The 24405-nt window shown below is 41.4% G+C and overlaps 2 protein-coding genes across 5 annotated transcripts in view; one reads left to right on the top strand and one right to left on the bottom strand.

Moving 5' to 3' along the window:
* Positions 1–403: 403 nt before the first annotated feature.
* On the bottom strand, positions 404–3547 carry LOC307252075 (epithelial membrane protein 1). Its single transcript, XM_080029641.1, has 5 exons — positions 3437–3547; positions 2387–2477; positions 2019–2118; positions 1548–1688; positions 404–564 (listed from the first exon to the last, which is right to left on the bottom strand). The coding sequence occupies exons 2-5, from the start codon at positions 2459–2461 to the stop codon at positions 407–409; spliced, it is 474 nt and encodes a 157-aa protein (XP_079885767.1). The 5' UTR covers positions 2462–2477; positions 3437–3547; the 3' UTR covers positions 404–406.
* Positions 3548–19397: 15850 nt separating this feature from the next.
* Positions 19398–24405, top strand: part of rbfox2 (RNA binding fox-1 homolog 2) — a 35334-nt gene continuing 30326 nt past the window's right edge. For all 4 annotated transcript variants that reach the window (XM_080029495.1, XM_080029494.1, XM_080029497.1 and 1 more), the window contains exon 1: positions 19398–20511. In XM_080029495.1, the coding sequence (XP_079885621.1) occupies positions 20275–20511 (237 nt within the window). In that variant the 5' untranslated portion in view covers positions 19398–20274. The remainder of the gene's footprint in view (positions 20512–24405) is intronic.

The following is a 24405-nucleotide window of genomic DNA, read 5'->3' as shown; positions in this document are numbered from 1 at the left end:
GTTTCATACTTAAGGTACAAATGTAAGAGTGGTATCTATCCTTTATTTTACTCTGCAAGAAAGCAAATAGGTACTGTATATATCTTCAATGTTGAATTCTTCCTTTTCATTACTAATAGGTAACCACCTTTTTAAAAGATGAACACTTTAAGGGCTGCCCTCTTCTCTCTTTAGTTCAACCCTAGTATGGGTCCCACTTCAATTTATAGTATTCAAAAACATAAACAAATGGCTCTTGTTAGTAATTAAACATCATCACCTTCCCGTTATCCCATTTTCATAGCTGCAGACGTCATCAACAATCTTAAAATAAAAGAAATAAAAACAAAACAAATCCTATTCTCTAAATTTCACAAATTCAAACTGGGAACATGATCCCAGGCCTGTTTTAATCCCTCTACTGTTCTCACTCGCTCTTCTTCCGCAGGACGAGGTAGGTGATTGCTAAGATGAAGGTGAGGACAAATGAGATCCAGGCCAGGACATAGCAGTGTCCGTACCCTCCCTCCTTCATGGTTTGCAACTCGGCCGTGTAGATCGAGGCTGCTATCATTATACACAGGCCTATAGAGGGAAAGGGGGAATATTGTCACACACACATACTAACACATTCACACACCCATGAGGCAATTAAGAAGTCATTATTTTTCCTATTACAAGATAAATTTTGTGAACAAGGACGGTGCAGCAGAGGGTTCAACTGTAGCCACAAAATGTGAAAGGTTCATCTTGCTTCTGTTCCCACGACATAAACTCCAGACAATATTAAAAGCCTGTTACTTGTACTTTCTTTACATTTTTATGTAATTCTCAGATATTTTAGAATTTTCCTTCTTTATTTAATCTTGGAGATATTATAGTTCAGTTTTTTTTGTTGATTATTTGAAAAGATTATCTGCAGATTACTCGATCATTTGTGAGCCCTTATTGGCACATTGGTATTTGCAAAAAACACCCCAGACAATCGTTCACATATAGTTTAACGATCCCCATTTTTTCACCTCTGAAGATATATTTTTGGTTTAAGCCAACATTGGAACAGTAACATATTGAAGTTACAATAGTAGAGGCTGAAGTTTGTGAAGATGAATCCAAACACAATAACAGCTTCTCGGTTAATCTTAGCAACTGAAGACTTTTATTTCTAATCCTTGATCGGTAGATCAGTGGCCTTCGATGTCTGCGTCCATGTTTGTTTTAACACTATTCAACCCATACTGCGGCTGAGCTCTGCCTTCACAGATTTTGTGTTTAGTGTCATGTAAGAGAAGATGCAAACAGATGTGCTCTCTACATTGTTAGAGACAAGTCTTGTCTTATTCCTCCTCAACTCATCTGAGAGAAAACTTGAATTACTTGAACATTTACTTTCCGAAGCCTAGCCATTTTATCAAATGAAATTTACAGTTGCACAGAAATACAAGCCTTGGTCCTTTATGGTCAAACATTTATCACGCATCCTCCATGGAAATATGTAGACGTAGGAAGCAAATACACCAATATTTCTCAGAGCTGCAGGTGAAAACCTCTGACTCCAGGTAACTTACAAGCAAGTAGCTGTAAAATGCCGGTGAAAGTGAACCTCTGGCCTTTGGGCAGGGTGAAAAGCTGAGCCACGAACACGAACAAGGCCAGAATGGTGAAAACACACGCCAGCACCGAGGTAGCCTGCACCGTCTGGAGATATTCTGCAGCAGCACGATGACAAGACAAACATGAAGAGTGACAACAGCACAGACAAAAGGCAATGAAGCCCAATAGGTGCTTTATAACGGCTTCATTCATAATATTTAAATTTGTAAAACTATTACTGATCCCTTATGGACATACCACCAATTTTAGCAACATATGATCTCTGATTTCTGGTTATAATAAATTATCATGTTTGATCTGTTACGATCCTAAGATCAGCATCTTATTGGTTTATACATCTGAACATCTGAAATTTCCACTCAAATCAAGTCAACATATGAAAGTAACAACCCTCAGAGGTTCCTGATCACATTCATAGAGCTTACCCTCTGGGTAGTTTTTCAGGTTGGTGTAATGCCACACTGAGTTAGTCAACTCCCACCTGCCCCACAAGTCAGTTGACACTGTATTAGTGACCCACCAGGCCTGCAGACACAGAGTGAGTTATGAATGAACACATATATCAAGAACATAAAGTGGTTGCATCGAAGGTCAAGAAATATTTAAAGTTTGACAGATTTTTGCATCAACACATTTTTAAACTTGTCCCCAATGACTTGTATGTCTTTTGACATTTTCAGAGTGGCCTGATATTCCATAGAAAAATGCATACAGCCTTGAGGTAAACATACTTATAAACTATTTTGCTCTTCCTCAAAGCACAACAACAAAATACAACATTATCCACACTTACATTATCAATGGTGGCCACCAGAAGCAGGATGATGGTGGTAATGTGCACAACAACGATTCCAGCAAGCATCAACATTGTGGCCCCCTGAAAACTGATAACAGGGGAAAGGCGGAAACCTGAGCACACCATTATTTATTTTTTTGTAGCACAGGATTTTACACAAGGAAGCGTCCATTCACACAGAGAGACGAACACACACACACACACACACACACACACACACACGGAGAGAGAGAGAGAGAGAGAGACACACAGACACAGCTGTCTCAATTAAATAATGTGACAAAAATAAAAATAAAATACTGACGAGACCCTTTGCACGCAAGCCCAGACTTGCCTCACCAAGTTTTATAGATTCAGCTCAAACAATGATTTCGCATCTTAAAACCAACAAAAACAGACAAATAAAAACGTATTTTCTATAATTTGACACCACAAATAAACTAGCATCTTTTTGCAGCTACCAAAAACACCAATCCGTCTGCTTAAAGACTCGTCTTTTACGTAGCCTATTGAGACTATTTCCGTCGACAAGAAAGGCGCATTTGTGTAGATGGAGTTAGGACATTCCCAAACGGTGCTGCTCCGTTGCCAGCGAGCGAGCACACACACACACACACACACACACACACACACACACACACACACACACACACACACACACACACACACACACACACACACACACACACACACACACACAGGCCCTGTAATAACTTTGAAAAGAGCGCGAGAATACGGCCACCGAAAATAATAAACACACATTTAACTTATAGACTCGAATATAAACACTTTTGACTAATCGACTGTGTTCGTCTTCACAGATTGGACTCGCGTGTCCTCTTAATACTTAAACAGTACGTTGTATGCGTTCAGTCATATCCGTACACTTCTTTCAAGATTCAAGGCGCTGATGAAAATCTGTACACGGCTTAAGATAACTTTTCCTTCACTTTACAGGAGAAATAAACACACGAATAATGCACGAGACTGTCTCGCAGCCATTAGGTATAACTTTACAATTACGTAATGAGGGAAGATAAACGTTACCTGAAAAGAGCTTTACGCACGGCACGGGAGTTTTTTGGGGGGAATGTGAAACACTGTAGACCCACCCAGCTTTGAATTCACAGCGCACACATCACCCTGTTTTTGTCTCCATTCCCTCTCACCAAGCCACACCCAGAAAGTTCCACTTTTTTTTCCTCGGCTCAGTCAAAACCTTCAGGCGAACCAAAGGAGTAAGCCGCCTTCAAAGTCCAAACGGTGCGTAAAAGGGGGGAAAGTGTCATTGTCACAGGGATTTTTAACACCTCCAGCTGCTATAGATGTGTTACCTTTCCTGCTCTCTTTTCATCCCTGCAGTACCTTTCCCACAGGCTGCTTCAAAGTGATTTGAAAGCAGTATTCTCCATGAATATGAAATATAATTTTGGACATGCATCTAATTAAATGTTTCTTTATACAGCAGCTTTACTCTGATGGCTACATGTTTTAAACAAGCAAAAAAGGAAGAGAGAAATGAAATATTGCCTGATGTGGAGGCATTTTTTCAATTGATGCATGTGAAACAAGCGGAATCAAAATTAATCTTAGTCAATAAAAGGCCTTTACCAGATTTTTAAGCGTGCCTGTCAGTTTTAAACAGCATTGGTTCTGCTCTCACTGCAGTAAACACATGTCGTGGATGACAAGAATCTGTGCTGAAACACAATGGGATTTTGGGTGGAGATGGTCTTACTGTCTGAAACAATGACACTCAAAATCCTACAGCAGGGCATTTCGTCACTGAGTTATGTTAATCTGCATTCACAACAAAAACATTTTTAAATCCGTTTTTGTGTGAAGGAAACTGATCCTCTCCCAGCGTTCATATGACAGTACAAAACATAAAATTATATGCATAAAATAAAGACACATAAGTGGTAAGATTTGTACAAATAAGAAGGACTTCCAGTCACATGCAAATATCAGTCAAAGTTTTGCAAAAATTCACTGTTATTCAAAATGTTCACAAATAGTTTCCCCCTACTTTGCTGTCATTCCACACACATGTCGGTATGAAGACCTATTCATTGTGCCCTGACATTCAAATCCTAGGTATTTCCAAGTGGTTTTATAATAGACGCAGTGGCCTCAGCTTTCACAGGAAATGTACCTAAGTCATATAATATATGTATAGGAACCTTTTTCTGACATTTCTAAGCTCTTAAATTGACTGCAAGACATTTTAGTTTCCTGCAAGCTGACCGCTGGTAATGTAAACAAAAAGGGTACAGGAAGGAGTACATTATCTGAACAGTGTAGCGTGTTAAAGACAAGCGGACACATTTGAACCACAAACTGTCATATTTTTAATAGATCCTGTCAGATGGGTATTATTATTGGCTGCAGTCAAATGATATGTTATTATGGGATTACTAGGCAGACAGTGCAGATCAAGTAAAGCCTTTTATCACCTGTCTCAGATGAGAGAAAGCTTGAGCAGTCATAGAAGCAGTGTATAATGTATACAGTACAAATTCTCAAGCACAATGAATATGCACTTGCCTTTAAGCACTGCACATTGCTACTACTGCATTTTGCACATGCACACATCACATCAGAACTTTCCTTCTTACCATGTGCTGTACTTTATTAATTAATGCTGCTTATTTTATGGAAGTTTAATTTGTATTTGTCAATTTGAATGTCTCTTTATAATATTGTAGTGAATGTTCCTCCTCGTTTTGTTTCCTTACACAATTGTTAAGGTGCTCTCCATCTCCTCTAACCCAGAGGCAAGGTTTATTACAATATGTGTCTGTTTTAATGTGACCATGAACTGATTCGGATTATAAAAAAAAGTAGAAGGCTCATCTCTGACTGTGCCTTATATTCTCCCTTGAATCCCTCAGTGAAGATGACTTTGACTGATCCTAGTTCTACAATGGCTGCCTTATCCTCCAGGAGGTGGGCTGAGGATGGATGTATACTATAACTGCGTCCTTTGCTCTTTTAACAACTATCATTTGTTGAAAGTACAGCTTCGCTCAGTACTAACAGCCTAACCTGGAAACACACCAGGATGAGGAATTATACCAACCCTTTCCCACTCAGGTCATCTGTGGCCGGTATAATAATACTAATAATATGAAGCAAGAATGCACAGTTAACATGGCTCACTGCCTAAAGCAGAGAAGGTACAGGATGTACTATGATTGGAGTCAAACAGGAAGAGGAATGTATTTTCTCTGTGTTCTCTGTGGTTTGGCATGGCTCTACTGACGGCTCCCCTCTCTCCTACATTTGTTTATAAAACATCATTAATGGACCGAGATATCTTTAGAGATATTTTTTTAAAAGCATCACAGCTGCTCTGAAGTTGTTTCCAGAATCCTCAAAGACCCGACGTTTCTACTGTATTATCTAATCCAAGTATGTATAACGTATCGTAAAAAATTAACAAAGCATCATACACCAATACAACTACTAATTCAATGTTGAATGTTGGTTTGTGTTGTACAAACGAAGCGAAGAGATACGTAATTTTTGCAACCATTTCTGCTTTTGATGAAGTTACAGCAGTGGCAGAAGAAGTATTCAGATTATCTTCTCAAGTACAAGAGCTAATACCACTCTGTAAAAAATAATGCATTACAATTAAAAGCCCTGCAATCAAAAGTAGAATATTATGAAAGTATAATCATCTTAATCTAAACGTGAAGTATGAAAGGAAAATAACAAAATGCAATAAAATGTCACCCGTGACATATCATATATTCACATATCTGACATAATGTGTAGGCAGCATGTTACTGTTGGAGCTCATCCAGCTGGAGCAATATTTCTGCTGTAACTTACGATTACTTTAATTATGGCTTCATCAGCTACCATTTTCTCTGTTAACCGATTTATTGTTTCGTTGTTTTCAATTTAAGAAAATAGTTAGAAATACTATCACAATTACAGAGAGCTCAAAGAGACAACTTCCCACTGCTTGTTTTGTCTGAATAACTGGACAAAAATGATCTTAAACTTTTTTAGATGCTGGGACCATGCATGGTAACCTGTGGAGTTTTCCTGAGTTTTAACAAACATACAGCGCAGTGTCATCTCTGAAAAAGCACAATTAACTCTTCACATGTTGTGTAAAATCCAAATGTGTAAAGTAACTAGTCACTAGTGAGATAATTGTAGTGGAGTAAAATGTACAATCTGTATAACCTTAATTTAGGTAGCCTCACTGAGATCAAGATCTCCTTTAAGTAAAGAAGTAAGTAAGTAAAGAAAAACAACTTTAGTCCTGGATAAACAAAAAGGACAAATGCAATAGTAGGAAGTAGCATCAAATGGAAAGATTCAAGTAATGGACTTTAAAGCTATAGGACTTGAGTAAATTCAATAACTTTCCACCTCTGTGAAACAGTGGCACAACTCCTTTTTTTATTGTGCAGCAGACAAAATATTTTTTCCTCCCGACTGTTGAAAGAGTCTTTGGGAATTGTGGAAATACCTTCAGAACAGCAATAAATGTCAGATACTCAGCTTTGTGACTCCAATGTGGTAATACATGAGAGGCCCAGGCTGGGGCTTGGTTTTGTTAAAGTCTAGTATCTGCAGACCTATTGAAGCCAAATATCTTTTTTCAGAGCGATTACATTTCTCTCACATTCTGTGTTACACAACTTTGTGCAATGCAGAGTGGGTGCTGATAGAGCCATTAATGTAAGTCTCTGTTTTTATGGCAGGACTGCTGAGATGAAAATCATTTGAGAGACATATTATTGTCAGAGGATGTAGGAATGTAGGAAAGAACCAGGGGAAACACTTCCCCTGGTTGTAAGCATGACTAGAAGTCAAGTAATTGAAGCCATTATATCTGACCCCCGATGGTTTTCCATATCCTCAAAGTGAATAGTGAGTGGGTGCTTAGCAGTGCATGGTTCCCCTCGTACCGTGTCTCTTCTGAGTCACTAGAGTTTTCTATTCCCATCACAACATGTGGGCCCGACAGAAAGTCCTTTCTAACAGCCTTTGTGCAGCGGGTGTGTAGTGGGAAGACATTACACAGAAGAAGCTGAAAAGAACTGATATAAAATAGTGAAATCTTTCAGGAATAAATCTGAAATAATCTTATTTCTAACTGTGGCATTTTGTCTTAACAGGCTGTTAATTGTGGACATTCTGTGATGTTTGTGAATTAAAACTTAATACAAACTTCCAATTAGAAACTGAGTGAAAGTGTAATGGTCTTCTATAAATAAAAACAAAATTTCTTTACATTAGACATGTCTAAAATGTCATGTTTTTCATATGCATTTAATTTGCATCATCAGAAAAAATACCAAAATATTGTCTCACTTTCTAACACCAAGTTAACTTAAATTACAGTTATAAATAGCAAGTCCCAACATGATCTTCTTGATAAGCAGCTGTTTGTGTAAACCTCATCAGTGCAGGCACTTAAACACTGCACATGCTAAACTGCAATTATTATTCACAGAAAGTAGGTAAAGTGTCACAAAGTATTAACCTAGGCTATCACACTTCTTATTCCGCCTCACCTTCTGTGCCCTATTTGATTGGTCCGTCCTTGATGACTCTTAATTGATCGGCCTCATGTTCAGGTGACAGTGTCTGTGCCCATGTGAGCAAAAAGCATCAACAGTCAGGAGATGTCTCGCAAACTGAGAACAGAAATAACCTCGTTTTTAATTGTGGTAACCGTTTTCTTTAACACGTATCGAATTTGTCATTCAATAAGTTTAGGACAGCGGGAGGATGATGATTTTAGGACGAACCAACTTCAAGAGTCAACCTCGATCAAGAAGGACGGGATTAAACTAACCAACGACGCCCAGCACAAACTGCGAGACACGGTTGAACGGGTTACCCGGGGCCCCAATGTGCTAGAATCTAGCCAGCCGAATCTCCGGGAGCCTTGGCTTGATTCCACTGCTTCTTTTGACCCTGACATTAACTTTGTCCTAACTGTTGGTAATATCAGTAGGCAGGCGAGGTCTCCGGGTCCACGCTCTGGAGATGGATATCAATCACAGTTTACAGGTTAAATATACTTAAAGGGGAACTGTGTTTGCATGAGTTGAGGAGCCGTCTTGCTCAGACCCGCGCAATTATGACGCGCGGCTTGCTGAGCGCACAGCATTTTTGCAGTGTTTTTGCTGTGCGCTCAGCAAGACGCTTACGTCGTGTGTGCGTCTGTGTGTGTGTGTGTGTGTGTTTGTGTGTGTGTGTGTGTTGCCCACTCAATTTTATATGTGTGCTTTGCTTATCAGTGGTGTAGTTTTTCAAGAGATGCATGTGTGCTTTGACATGGATACGTTCAGGGGTAAACCTAAACCACTCTTTATCTGCATGTTGTTTTATATCTTTTAGATTTCGATGTTATCCATGGGAATGTTTTTGGCCCATCAATTGCCTTGAGTCCACATTTTTCTGAGTGGCTGGGAATGAGGCCTTTGGTTCAGTGTGATGATAGTGTCATGACCTTAACTGTCACCGGACAAGAATTTACACACCTTTTGGTGGACAGAGGTAAGATATATGATGCTACTCATGAATGTGACCGTGGTGATTGGACTGGTGCTGTTTAAGAATATTCTTGAACATGCTCAGATTGAACATGCAAATATAGGGAGGGGTGTCTTGTTTGCTGAGGATGCCTGGATGTCTTTGTTCAGAGGACACACAGCTTCAGTGCAGAAGCTTAAGGGCTTCATTTCACATGGCATGAAAAATGCATATTTTCAAAGGTTTAACATGCATGAGCCTGTTTCTCCATGTTATGCTGTAGAAAATGAGTACAACAGCAGCTAAAGTTATATACACGGGTTATCTAAAATGTACATTACACAGGTTTTGTAGGCCTACTATACCTCAGTCAGTCTAAAGCTAGAGCTATTAAAAATACAATCCTCTACAACAAAGGAAATGGGATAATCTTCACATTTTAGAAGCTGGAGCTAGATGATAAGTATTGAAGCTTTTCAAATGCTTAAACCATTAATCAATTAAGAATATTGTTAGTTAATTTTTCTGTGGATCAATTAAACATCCAATCCCCCCACCCCACACTACAGTTAGCTGTTCAACATTTTCTCTTTACAGTGGGAGCCTCTCCGCTCTCCCTCTTCCAGTTGCCTCCGGTCTGTGGTTACTCAGTGAAGAGGTCATGGGTTGACCTTGAGATGAACATGCCTTATGATGCATGTTACATTATGCAGAAGGTACCAGCAGCACCTGCATTACATATCCACCAGCAGCTATTCCCGTTTCCTGTGTTCATCAGCCCATTTGTTTTTCTGTCTGTCAGAATGGCAGATATGTGCAGCCCATGTTGTGGTGGGGCAGCCCACTGTATCTCTCCTGCCCGGTGCAGATGTCCACTGTTCCCCCCCCATCGGTCCACTCTGTCCCCTCAGTCTTCTGCTCCGCCTACGGCATGGCAGTGCAGATACATGGACAGGAGCATGTTGTACCGATGCTCGGGACCAATGGTATGTTGGCTTGCTTGGGGTACAGGTCTTTCATATAATTTCCTCCTGACATTTACATAAACATTTAACTGAACTCTAAACTGTTTCTCTGTAATTAGTACAGTTATACAGTTATTTCTAGGACACCTTGGACATTATTTATTTATTATTATTCTTTCGGACAATTCCACCAATACACAATTTTCTCTTTCATATCTTCATACATCTTACTTTGTGTTGTCCGAAGGGTGACGGAAGAAGCCAAAGGCTTATGCACTGATAGAATACATTGTAACAGTTTTATTTCCCAACATGTCTATATGCTTTTTTCAAAGCCCTCTTCTCACTATCGGGAATACAAATATGGTGGAGATATTTACAAATACTTTATTTATTTATTTATTTATGACCTAAAAGTAGTAACATTTTGAATATTCAGTGTCGCTGTATATGCCTAAAAATGTGATTTCTGTAGAACTGCAGAATGTTAACTTCTTTGAGGTCATTAAAATCCTTGAATCCCCCACCCCAAAAAATATATCTCTGAATCTGAACCTGCATTGACTGAATGAAACTACACAATTATGTATACTCTGGTTTACAGTGAATGGAAAGTTAAGTCCATTTGTATCCGAGGAGTGTGCTTTCCTTATCCACTCCCATCATGGCGACATTGCCTTCTTCGTCTCCTTCATTGCTCGTTGTATCAATCGTGGAGTAAGTTATTTACCTTGAGTGAATTATTTCAGCATGCTTCCGGTTGGCACCAATAATATGTACATTTATTTTTTCTCCAGGATAATCTTTATCTCCATCTTATAGTAGATGATCGGAGATACACCCTCTCATGTCCAATCAATTATCCGTTTCCCTACGTCCCCTCTCCTCCTCCCGGTAAACCTCAGTCTCCCTATATCCCAGACCCTGTTAGCCCTGCACCAACCTCCCCTACCACCCCTCCTCCTCAAACTCCAACCCAGGGGCAGATTTCTCAGTTTCCTGACCACCACCACTACACAGACCCTCAAAAACCTTACTTCCCCCCTCTGTCGCCTGCCAAAGAGACGACTCAAACTATTGCCCAGTCCCCACGGTCCCCACGGCCCACCTGCCCCCCTGACACTTACACCATTTGTAGCCGCTACCCACACCCCCATCATCATGCTCTATACCCACCACACAAGCCTCCAGCTTACCCCCCTGTGCCCCAGCATCTTCACCCTGCTCCAGCTTACCCCCCTGTGCCCCAACATCCTCACCCTCAACCACGAATAATCACCCAAAAGCCTTATACCCCAGCCACCGCCACTGGGGCTTCCAGCACTCCAAGTTTAACACTGCCCCCCCAAACTGAGCACACTCCACAGGTCCCCTATCTCCAGTGTCTGATGGGGAGGATGGTTGTCTTCCTGGCTTTTGCTCACCCAGACTCCATAGAGGTCAGAGGTCAGTGTGTTTGTGGATTTGTCTAAAATGTTGTACAGTCATCCATGAAGTGTTCCCCCGGCTTTTTTTAACACTACCAGCTGATCAAAGTGTTTACCTTTTTCTACTTGAGGAATAGATACAAAATGTTGTACAGAGATTCATGACCACCAGATAATTGTATTATAATTACTTTGGTGATCTTGTGACCCATAATATAATGACAGAATCTGGAAAACACTTAAATTTATTTAATACTTTTGTTTCTTTAGTTCTCTCTCTCTCTAATGCTTCCAAAACTCATGACACAACTCATACAGATATCAAAGTTCTTACAATCATTGTTTGTAACATCAGACAATAGGAAGACATGGCTGTCCCTCTCCAGCATCGATCCACGGTGTGGGTTCAAGCTACAGATGGCTGAGGGCTTCGGGGTGATCCTTCACTCTCCTCTGCCTGCCTGCCACAGCTGGCACCAGGTGAGAACCTCCATAATGCCTCGTCCCTGCCTGAGAATGTGTCATCTTAATATAATACCATTGTTTTAATCAAAAGTCCCTGTTAAAATCAAAGATATGATGAAATTGTGTTTCTCAGTTAAAATTTATTTTATTTTATATTTAATGTCCCTATGAAATTGCGTCATAAGAGCCTTCTTTACTTTGTAATACTGGTATGTAAACAAAGGAGCCCACTGTAGCTAGCAAACTGCTTGTTTACAGAGCCTAGGCTGTGTATGAACACTGGTCTTTTCCCCCCCTGCGCTTTCACATTACAATTGAGGAGAATCTGCACAATCTGCAGACTCTTTTAGGTACACTAGCTGGATCGCGTGTGTGGTGTTTTTAAACTGACTTAATTATTCTTTGTCTTTAGACTCCCACGACCATATCCTTACCTGTGAAGTTTTGGGACCTCTCCACAGGGAAGTTTAATACAATGGTCCTGCAATGCCCATTTCAAACTACCCATGAAACTCCTCCTGATACCACACCAGTGTTCCCTTACCAACCCGTGTTCCCTTCCCCACCCAGCTCCACCAAGGGCACGGGCCCGTCTGTTGTCACAAAGCCTAAAGTCTTCTGCTTCTCCGATCAGATGACTGTAGAGCTCCCCTCTGGTCCCATCTCTGAAATTGTTGTTCAAGGTGTGTGTGTGTGTGTGTGTGTGTGTGTGTGTGTGTGTGTGTGTGTGTGTGTGTGTGTGTGTGTGTGTGTGTGTGTGCTGGCTTGTGTATGTTGGTGTTTATGTTCTTGGTGCAAATGGTTGCCGTCAGCTCTGCAAGAGATGCATTTTAGCATGTCATGTGAGCCGCTCTGAAGCACGGTTGAATGAGGGGGAGAAGGTTTTTGTTTGGACTGGGCAACACATATACTTTGTCTTACGATGCTGAGAACTATAATTGTGGCATTTTAAATACCAAACAAAAATAACATTGTATTTTTCCACCTGTACTTTTTCAGACATCAAAGGGAACCATATGAACATCAAGGATGCCCCAAAACACTGTGGGTATTCCGCGAGAAAAAGCAAAGATGGAAAAATCCGTTTGAGCCTTCAGTTACACTCACGCTGCCACGGGAGGGTGGAGGCAAGTATTGACTCCGATTTCACACTGTGAACATGACCTTTCTAATAACCGATCATTCGCTGTACCCATTAACTCTTGTATAAACGTTCTTCTGTTAAAGGGTAAAATGTACATCATCGTTGTTCACTACACGACAATAGATGGGAGACACGAGGCTCAATTTTCCTGTCCAGTTGTCACCCCAGTGTCTGGACAAGGTAAGTGGATTTAATGTTAACGCCTCTGAAAGGCTATTCAATTTTCCAAAGGGTGTTTTCTCCGGGCCATTCAGAGATATTTTAACTGTGCGGCTGACATTTGTCATGCTGTCCCTCAGAGTGCAACCTTCCCAGCGAACAGCGTCTCCCCTGTGGATCCGGCTCTGTAACCCATGCACAGTGCCTCTCCCTGGGCTGCTGCTCCAGCAAGCACCCCCGTGCCTGCTACTACCCCATGGACGGTGAGCTGCAGCAGTTTGTGTCCCCCGCTGGTATTTCCACGCCTCTTAGCTGAGTACAGTAGAGCCGTCGTTTTGTGTCTGGAAGTGGATGTATAAAGGGTTGCATAGCATGATTCAAGCCGGCAGTGACACAGAATTCCTAAAGGGTCTAGGTTACCTTGGGTCTCATTATCAATTGCCTCCTGAGATGTCTGACCTTTTGTTCATCTGACCTTCATGTAACTATGTATGTGTGTTTGTGTCCTCCTCCTACAGAGTGCACTGTTGACCGCCACTTTGTCTTCACCGTGCCTGCCACCGTCACAGAGCCCCCACTTTCTCCTGCCCTGCTTGTAGCTGCTGGTAACTCTACCTGCAAACCTGAAAGAGTGACGTCTGACTACGCCCTGTTCAAGATCCCCATGGATGGCTGTGGGACACGCAGACTTGTAAGCTTTAATGAATTAAATTTATAAATACAAAATGTTTTAAAGTGGAGTAAGACCACAAGTTTTCATGAGTGTCCAAATACTAAATTGCATGTGTGATCCTGTACTGACAGATGGTTGGACAAACCGTGGTCTACATGCTGGAGGTCGTCAACAAGGTTCATGCAATCAGCCTCAACTATGGCACCATAACAAGGGATTCTCCAGTCAGGTCAGAGCATGTTGCTTTTTATTATCAGTTCCAAGTTTAGAGAGGATTGATGGCTCCAAACACTAAAAAGGTGATCTATAGAAGAGGGAAAAAAGTATCTATTGTTAAGCTAGTCACACTTTAAGGCTAAGTTGGATAAACATGCATTAACGTTCTTTGTGGCTAATTCGAGTCAGCAGAAACAAGTTGTGAGCACATTGGCATATATTCAGCTTTTGAGTTGATTGGGCAAACCAGCAATATCATTCATTTGGAGCTGATCAACTCGTAAAACAGTGTGTCCTAGGCCAATAATGAACTTAAAGTTTTAGCAGTTTTTGTTATGAAATAAAACGGACCTAGGTAGCCCTGGACGTCGTTAGGCCTTTTTTAGGGGGGCCAAAGCATCTGAGCACAGAGCTCTTTTTTTCTGAGCACACTTTCTGACCACACCATAGGTCGGCAGATAGGCATTTTTGTTTACTGGGTCTATTGATCAGTAAACTTGCTGCAAGGGATAAGTAAACTAAGACTCAGAGAGCTATAGCTTCTTATTGTAAATTAATTGGTGATCTAGTAAGTTATTTCAAGAGTAGGGGATAGAAGGTGAGGAGATATCTATAGAATAAAAATGAATTTGAGAGTAATTACGAGAGCTATTTAACTGCTTTTCTAATTTGCTACTCTACATTTCAAGATTTTTTTGCAGAATAGCAATAAAGCACTGCACTTGGAAGTAACTTGCATTACTCTAATGTGTAGTTACCCTTTATTGTGCACTGCAGGCAGTGAGCAGACTAGTACAGTATTACTTAGTGATGCATGTACACTGAATTTAGACTTGAATTATAGGACATGTAGTTACTGTCCAGCTACATTCTGAAAATTAATTATGGCTTCGCTATTAGCTCATATTTTATTATTTTATTTTAGATCCTGCTGGCCTCGATTTTACCTCTACAAAATCGTATACATACATGTTTTGACTGAAGTTAAAAAAAGATAAGAATAAAGTTTTGTAGATTGTTCTGATATGGTTTTAATATTATTCATAGCCTAGATGACCTTTTCCCTAGTCATTTTTACTTGTTTGGTTCCTTAGCTTTAATAAGGAGAGGCTCAATGCAATCCGAGAGGATCTTTTTAATAAATCATTCAGTAAAAATCCTCCTCGTGAACAATCTGCCCTCCTCACTTCTGAAATCATGGCTACACCCCTGAAAAGATATAGCCCAAAAAAGAGGGGCCTATGCCACAAAGCTATTATGTTAACCTATCTTGATGGATTTTTCAAACCAACAGTATGACACTTATGAATTTAAATACTTTTGCGTTTCATGTGAGGTGGCAGATGGTTGTTATACTGGTGTGGAAAGCTTTTGGTAGCAGTGCTATCATGGTTTACCCCCAATGTAGCATTGATGTGTCTAAAAGCTAACATAAAGTAACTGTACCAAAAAGGAAGCACAAAAAATGTCAGCTAACATCACAGGGAACTCTCAAAACCCTAGTGACGGCCAGGTCGGTAGCAACTGTTCACATATTTCTCTTGACTTATCAATAATTTTTCTCTTATTTTATTGAAGCGTAACCCTTACTGCCAATCTGACATTGACTGTCTTTGCGAGACGTGTATTTAATACAGTGAAGGGCGCATCCAATGGTGTAACACACATTCTTGCATTTCTTGATGTTTGTTTTGTCAAAATAAAAGCATTACCATGGTTTCTGTCTCATTCTCAGGGTGTTGGTGGAGTGCAGGTTTATGCCAGGCACTGTTCTGAGTGTGGGCTACATGGTTAAAACTCCAAACCTGGGCCCTCAAGTTCAGACACAGGGGGTATTTGGAGTACAGCTCAGGATTGCCAAAGGTAGATGTTCTTCATTTGAAAACTCTAAGCTGTTTTGAATAATTAAGAATTTTATACTGCTGTGTCTCTGAGCCAGTCACGTTATGCCTCAAACCTTTTCCCCGGAGTGGATGAAAAATGGCTAAAGATATAATGTGCTTTTATTCTTACACTGTTACTCCAGACTCTCACTACAGCAGCTACTACCCTCAGTATCACCAGCCCCTGCATATGCTGCTGGGGAAACCCCTCCACCTGGAAGTACGGCTGCTCAACAACCCTGATCCCAGTTTGGTGCTGTTGGTGCATTTCTGTGTGGCTTACCCCCGCTCGGGAGCTGCTGTATGGCTGCTGCTTTACAATGGGTATGTCGAAGCATCGCCTTGCATAAAGAGCACATCATTGAAAAACACCATTCAGCTCAGCAGCGGAAGGAAGAAAAATTGGAGATTCAATCCACATATCACATTTCGATACGTGTTTGTGACTGAAAGGAGATAACGGAGGAAATTAAAGGAAGTTTATCTTTGACACCCATTGTCTTATTATAGAATTGGCTCTCTTATTCAATGTCATTCCCTAGATGTCCCAACCCCTATGACCCAGCGTCAAAGCAGGCAGTGCTGTCCGACCCTGAACCGCCCTATCCTCAGGCTCAGACGCGCCGCTTCAACATCAGCACCTTCCAGTTCCTTCCTGATGGTGACTTCCAGGACCAGGATGAGGAGGTAAGGATCAGCAGAGATCCCTTGAGATCTGTAAATAATGAGGGGTGACATTGTAGAAAATAATATATTATGCAATAGTTTCATACTTTGGTTAATATACTTGTTTACTTCCTTTTTTGGAGAGTTGGATGAAGGGATAGTTGCCATGCTAATATATGTAGGATAAGTATGAAGCTAATGCAAGGAGACAGTCATTTGAGCTTACCATAAAGACTGGAAAGTTTTTGAAACGGCTATCCAGGGGCCATGTCAAGGTAAAAAAAAAATCAGACTACCTGAGTACCTACAGCTCACCTTTTGAACTCGTTACATCTTGTTTTGTTTAAGCCTTACAAAAACCTAAGTGTAAAAATTACCACGGTGTAGTTCTACATTCTTTTATTTCCTTTGAATAAAGCCAGGCTAGCTGTTTCCCCCCTTGCTTCCATATGCTAAACTTAGCTAATCAGATGTGAGAGCAATATTACATTTTTGGCTAGAAAACTATTATTTTTCTTTCCCAAATATCGTTGACTTCCCAGTGCAAATTTACACTGGTAATTGTTTTATGTAAACGAACAGTGCATGGAAAATTAAACCATTAACAGCTGTGTCACTAAATTTTACAAGTCAGCATTTCATTATGTGGAGAGGTCATTTTGTAAGCTGCAAATTCCTGCCAAATCTCAATTGGCAGCAGCTGTTTGTCATAGCACAGTGCCCGTGTTCAGGACTCTGGACTCTACATGAAATCCTGCTCTACTTTTCTCCCCTCTCAGATCTACTTCATGTGTTCTACTGAAATCTGCTCGCCTCATGACGGACCATGTGTCGAGGGATGTTTTGGCCAATAACGGTGGGGGTAATGAGTTCTGTTCTTAGAACATCCTTTTTATATGAAATCATATGAGCTCACCCATGACTGAGCCCCATTACAGCTCTCTGACAGCAGGACAATGATTTAGTAATGAGGAACGTTTTTAATTATTTATCAAGACTGATCCATTTCCTGTTTTTCCAGTTACTACATGGAAGACACTTGAAGGTGGTGGAAAGGATGATGATCTGGTAAATGATTGTATTAAATGTTTAGCACATGTAAAAATACACTAAGGTTACATTTATTTACTGACCTTTTCTCTTCCTTTTTTCAGACCTCAAAAATCACTGGTCAACCACCAATAAAAGCTCTTGAAGGACACTGGAAGTGTGTGTGTGTGTGTGTGTTTTTGTTCCAACAATTGCAGCCATTTGATTTTACAACAGGAAGTGGCACTCAGTGGCATCAAAAGGTCGGAGACAGCATTGTTTACGTGAACATTTGGCCCTTACGGATTGAGTGTAATTGAGACTTGCAGACTGCATACCGTAGAAGTTAACATGCACACAGCATGATCTCTGCAGGTCTAACACAAGTTTATTTGTCATTGTATCGCTACAATGAAATTTGTGTTTGTACAAACGGAGATACACAAAATTATAATCACACCAACATAAGAAAAGAAAAAAAAAGACAAACTAGCCATAAGTTCACAAAATACCCCCCCCCCCCCCCCCCCCGTGCAACGTTTGCAGTATTCCTCTGCTGGAATACTACATCACCCTAGGGTTACTACTTGGTAATTTGATTAAACACATTAATTCAGGATTGTGCTCTGTGTCAGCACAATATGATAGTCTCTCCTTAAGACGAGGCCTCAAGATCAGGTAATAAAAGCAAACCCCTCCGTTCTTTTTTCCCCCCACAAATACAATTACAATACATCAAATTGCCACAAACCACAGAGGACAATGAGGCTGGGGTTTTCCATGCCCACTAGGTCAGTCACCTACGTTGCCTGTTGACAACTTTTAATTTATTTATAGGGTACATCACCCAAAGAGTGTCTGATGTTTACATTTGTAACCTGTAAAATGTGCAGACACATGGCTAAGAAAGTCACATGTATGCATACACATGGGCAGAATCACATAAAGGTAAGAATGTTAATACAATGACAAAAAAAGGAATAGGTTTGGTTTTATATTTATTCAAATTATCCCCCCAATATCTCCTTTTATAATTGAATAAAGTAAATGGGTAAAAATGTAACACCAAAGTACAGTATTTTGTACTATCATGTCATTTACTAGTGCCGTCATCATCCAAGATGTTAGATGTGTACTTATGTGTAATAGCAATCTAGGAACAGGAAATAAACCAGCACTGCAGGGACACTGGCATGTAGGCTACTGTATGAGATTAGGGGGATGATTTTTAAACGCAGCATTTGCTTGTGCTGTAATTTGCTGCAGCAAATTGGCTCTGAAGTATTTGTCTCACAGTTGCCTTTTGACCACTGGGTGTCATCCAAGCAATAAAAATGCCAAGAGGAACATAAGGTAGGCCTACTCCATGCTGCATGACTCACAGCTGCGTGTGTGTGTGTGTGTGTGTGTGTGTGTGTGTGTTTGTAGACATTGTCCTGTGCGTTGGTTGTGTAATGGGTTAGGAATTACATTTTAGCTGGACTCACTGGCATTGATAGTACTATTGTCTGACGTTTAACGTGACAACCACTTAACGAAAGACGAAATCTGGTCTGTTCAACTAAAAGCATACGTTTTAAACATTATGCACAGAGGAAATGGGTTTGGGTAGCATTCTGTCGGAGCAGGGAATTCTCTCTGGGCTGTAAGACCCTCCTCCCCCTACACACACACACACCTCCCCTCGGTGAAATGTATGGAAGCACTGCGGCACTGCATGCATTAACAGGCTGCATGGCTGCCTGGCCCAGCGTTCAAACGGAGAGCGGAAGATAGGAGGAGGGGAATGACTACACCAAGAGAGTGGGAGGAGGGAGAGAGGACGATTTCCTTTCTGTAACACACACGCCACAAGATCACACCGGGAAAAAACGGAGAGGAATGAAATTAACAGGCAAAAGAGAGAGAGAAGGAAACACCGCAGCCTCTGCGTCCGTTACGTTGTTTTTTTTCTCCCAAGAGTGGGGCAACAATAAATCGTATGTTCTTCATAGGCAGACTTGCGGACTAACATGGGGGGAAAAGAGAGCTCCTGACGAGGATTGACTTTCAGTGAACCTCTGAAGCTCTGTGTTGCAAGTCAGTGGCAAAGGGGGAGAGAAAGAGAGAGAGAGAGAGAGCGAGAGAAAAAGCGACAGGGAAGACATGTTGAGGGGCTTTTCGTCTTTAGGTTACGGTAGGATGTGCTGTTAAAATAAGAAAGAAAAGAAAAACAGACGGCGAAGGAAAACGAGGGCAAATGGAAGTCGGGCGGTAGGCTATGTTCAGGAGCCATTGTTTTTGATCGGTGTTTGTTTAATTGGTTTGTTATGATCTGAAATAACGTAGGCCTTTTAGGAAGCTCCGCAGTAAATAGGCTACACAGTAAGCAAACAGGGGGCTACATAGCTGGGAATTAACCTGCTAATAGCCTATGTCAGGGGACATTTTTGGAATAGAGCCGCTGTGTTTCGTAGTGAAGGTAAAAGCAACATTTATGAGCTATGGGTTGTTGATTTTTTTAATCCAAAGGCGGTGTTTAGATTAAACATTCACATATAAGCTACAGTAACTATTTGGGGCTCATACAAAGGGCCCAGTAAAAAAAGCTATTTGGCAGCATTGAGAGACTGTTTTTAACTGCAGAGAACAGCGTCCACACAGGCTGGCTTTGAGCACAAAGGTGCACGCGAGTAGGTAGGTAGGTCTGCTTCCACCACTATCACCCCCCAGTTAAGCTCAAGGCAGGGGACAAAAGAAGATTTTTAAATGTTAATGTCGACCGACGTTGCATCCATCATGCTGCCTGTGTCCCGGGGTCTCATGGACCGGGATAGAGAGCTGGACGCCATGGCTGGGGTGGGCGCTCCCGCAGTGGTCCGGGGCATGAAGCGCGGAGACCCGGAGCCCGACGGACAGACAGCGGCGGCTCTGGTGGACTCGGCCGGGGCGGAGTGCAAGCGTCCCCGCATCGACGGCTCAGTGGGGATCGGCGAGGTTGGCCAGGTGAGGAGAGGGTCGGGTGAATGGGTTGGTAAGGGGGACTGTTTTGTCCAAATACAGAAAAGGAGCTAGGCACGACTTCTTGAGTTTGATCACCATGCGTGTTTCATGGATAGGCCTATCCGTCTTTCTGGTGCACGTTGACATTGTTTAAGTGCATTTATCTTTGTCATGCTTTTTTTGTTACTGTGTATTTTCATGTGCTTTATTGCTCGTCGAATTCATTGCATATACAGTAGTTGCAGTTAATCTGCAGCATAAGGGCCCTCCATAGAGCCAGTCAATTACCAGCACTGCAGGAAATATCTCCACATTTCACAGCTGTAAATGACTCTACATGCGGTTAATTCAGTTTTAACAGTGGATCGCAGCACCTAATCCACGCTTTTCACTAGGCTGTTTGTAGTTATAGCACTGTAGCTGCTGCGGATTATTTATAAAGAACCATATTAAATAAACTGATTCATTACAGCTAAGACATTTAGGAAATGTATGGGTTGTCACCATATACAGTCTTCTTGTCACAATGCTGCTTGCTTCAAAACTCTCAAAGAGCATCTTCTCTTCTCTAGGCTTTATCTGTAGCCTACAGCCCAGAGTCACAGCAAAGGGTGCGGAATGTAAACAAAGTCGACCTTTTTAATATGCAAAAACAACCCAATGCCATGTGGCAATGGCGAGGACAGCATTTGGTTTCCAATGTAAATTCATGTCCGTGTTTGCTTGTATGAGGGGAGGGGGGGGGGGGGGGGGGGTAGTTGATGTAAACAAGGGCCTCCAGTTTTATTGGTGGGACTATCAGCCCAAACTTCATCAATGTTGTTGCTTTGATCCCCTGCCCCATGCTTTTATCAACATTATTTTTACAGGGTCCAGCCTTACATTCCGTGCTTGGATCAGCAGATGTGATAAACCCTCTGAGGCAATGTTTCTTTTGGTAGCAGTCAAACCCATTTTTCTTCTCACTGTGATCCCAAAAATGGTCAAATATTTCTCAATAGAGCCTCACATGGGGGCAGGAGGGTGCTCTGGACATCATTATGTAGGGTGAAGTGAAGTACACCATTGGGAGACCGGATGCTATTTCTCTGCCTTTTTGAAAGCAACAGTAATGGAGCTGAAGTGGGCTGTTTGGAGAACTAAAAGGCTTGCTTTACATCGTCATGCTGTCCACGAGTGCTGACAGACAGCCTTAGGAACATAATGCACTTAAAAACAGTTGTGAGTGGAAGAGAGTGTGTTTGTTTGTTTGTTTGTGTGTCTGTGTGTGTGTGTGTGTGTGGGTGGGGGGGGGGGGGGGATCAATAGCTTCAGTCCTTAAAATGTATTGAACATGAGTCTACAGCCCGGAAATGAGAATGGGAGAGATGCCCCCCTTCCTCCTCCCCTCTCTCCCTCCCACCCTCCCAGTTGGTGCAGGAGCCGATTTGCCCTATCACTGACAGCAAAGAGGCTTTGTTTCCAGCTAATGGGATCACATCTTATACTGGAGGGGGCATTATAACCACACTGATTCTAAGATCCTTATCTAAGGCATAGCAACACGCATGCACAAGCCCACATACTCTGGTTTGATCAGATTAATAGTATAGCCTTATACATCAAACATTCATGTGTGAAGAGCTCGGGTGAAAAAAAAGAAGCAAAAATCTCTATAGAATATCTGTTTTCAGCCTCTCAGACATAAAGATGCCCTTCTTATCTGTGTTTAGAAGCATTGTGAATTGAATTGATTGGTCAGAAAGAATTATGACACCTTTTGTGGATATCTGTGATGGGTATAGTCTTAATGATTAATCAAGAAAGTAATCAGTGAATTAATCAATAATTAAGTCATTTGTTAGTTACATTTGTAACGTCAACCTTGAGGGTTGAAACCCTTTTTTATAGACACGTTTCCACTGTGGTCTGTGCCCCACACACACAACAACAATTACTCTCTCCGATTCCCGTGCGTGTGAAACATTGTGACGTATTTTTATTCCCCAACCGCTGACAAGATTAATATTCCCAGAGCAAATTGGGTCGAGTGGCATTTAATTTTCCTTCTCTTTAAAATCGGAGCTCTTGGCTTTCAAGGAAACATCTATTAAAATGCACACAAGCACTTCTGTGAAGCTAATCTTCAGAGGAGGGAAAAGGCATGGAAAATATTACAGCAAACTGAATCCTGGCTCTGATAAAGCGCTCCGTCTCCCTTCCTCCATTCTTCCCAGCCTTGATCTTAAAATAAAAAAAAACATTTATTTCCAGCATCATGGCAGGAGTTGAACTCTGACCTGTAAGTGAAGCCAGCTCAGCGGGGGTGTGGTCGTGGCAAAGGGCAATCCATTTTCACCACTGCAGCCCAATAATGGGATCTTTTCACCATTTGGCCACTGTCACGGCTCTCATTCTCATTAAGGCGTGGTGATGTCATCACAATGCGGGGGTGGAAATGCTCTATCAGGTCAAATCTGCAAAGTTTTCGCTGAGCAGCAAGGCATGTATAAATCAGTGCAGCGTGCAGTTCATAACCCGAGTGCTCAGTTAACGGGGGCGAATAAGGCTGGCTGAGTGCGTTTCAGCAGGATGAGTTCAAATGTTCCCTGCTGCGCGTAGAAATGAGCCGCTGACTTCATGGTGCTGACACCGTGCTCATTCAATAGTATGGATTTTAAATGAGTATTAAGTTGCTCAACAGACCACCAACTACAGAGGAAAAAAACAAAACACATTTTCAGTGTATTTTGCATCCCAGGGGAAGTCCAGGGATTTTTCAGGATGATGGGATTCATAAAAACACACCCGCATCTCCAGCCCAGATTTTGGGGAAATGTTGAGAGGAGGTTGTCGGATCCAATATTCATCCAGCAGCCTGTGTTTTGTTGTCACCCGGCACAGGAACCGGGACTCTCTCTAACCTAATAAGGTCTTGCCTGGGGTGACAGCGCCGAGGACAAATGACTTGACTCGGACGTTAATGTTGGTGGATCACCCCTCTGTACTTTCATCTCAACCCTGGCACAGAAATAGAATGAGAAACGTCAGCGAGAATAATGTACTCCCACTGCGTCTTGAGAATATTTATTTCGTTTTTTGGGCCCCTGATTTTTTTTCTATGATAAATTGCCGGCAGAGTTCTGTTGACTGGATTACGTTTGAGTCAGAGAGACCAGCATACTGAAGCCTGCGTCTTCCTGATGCTCTGGGGCAGATGCAATGTGCTCAAAGTATAGTTGTCCCGACTTTCAATTTTCAATTGCAGTATTTAAGTATTCCTGGTGATAATTTTGATACTGTTTGGAGCCATGTCCAGGCTCATCTGTTAAATAAATTAAATGATGAATTGATGAAAAACAAGAAAATCAATCTTCCTCTATGTTGGTAATGATTTTTCTCAAGCAGTTATGACTGAAGATTGGATATTTTATTTGACAACCGTGAAAAGTAAATTTGACATATTTGTGTTTTGGCTGTTGATCAGCTCATTAGTCTTCACTTCGGGCTCTGGGAAATTGTGATGGGACATTTCTTAGACTATACTACGAGGTAATTAATCAAGAAAGCACTCTGCATATTGATTAATCCAGTACAAGCCGTAGACATACTTCACATACAAATGGCCTGAGATGATACGGTCGGTAGAAATACGGTCATCACAACATGTTTTGAAAAGGTTATTTTAATTGCTTCCAGTTTGCATAACTCCCTCCGTTTTAATAAACAATTCTTGCATAATCTCATTTAATGAATTCCAATTAAAATGTCCAAAATAAACAGCAGCCAGAGTGTGAATACTAAAGATGGGCATCAACATCGGCCCCAGTCCAGTATCCAGCTCGAGTTTCAGTGAAACAGTGTTGCAATGACATAATGATGTCGAGTAATCATGATGATGGGCAATCATGTCATGCG

Source organism: Ammodytes marinus (assembly GCF_949987685.1).
Source record: "Ammodytes marinus genome assembly, chromosome: 6".
NCBI classification, from domain to species: Eukaryota; Metazoa; Chordata; class Actinopteri; order Uranoscopiformes; family Ammodytidae; genus Ammodytes; species Ammodytes marinus.
The sequence above is the reverse complement of the archived record's forward strand: the minus strand, read 5'-3'. Positions and strand labels throughout refer to the sequence as shown.

Bases quoted from the DNA above. Each gene is read 5' to 3' on its own strand.
- LOC307252075 (XM_080029641.1), bottom strand. From the start codon at position 2,461: ATGTTGATGCTTGCTGGAATCGTTGTTGTGCACATTACCACCATCATC. The intron at 1,689-2,018 runs GTAAGCTCTATG...GTGCTGCTGCAG, and splicing joins CCTGAAAAACTACCCAGAGG to AATATCTCCAGACGGTGCAG. The intron at 565-1,547 runs GTAAGTTACCTG...TTCCCTCTATAG, and splicing joins CATTTTACAGCTACTTGCTT to GCCTGTGTATAATGATAGCA.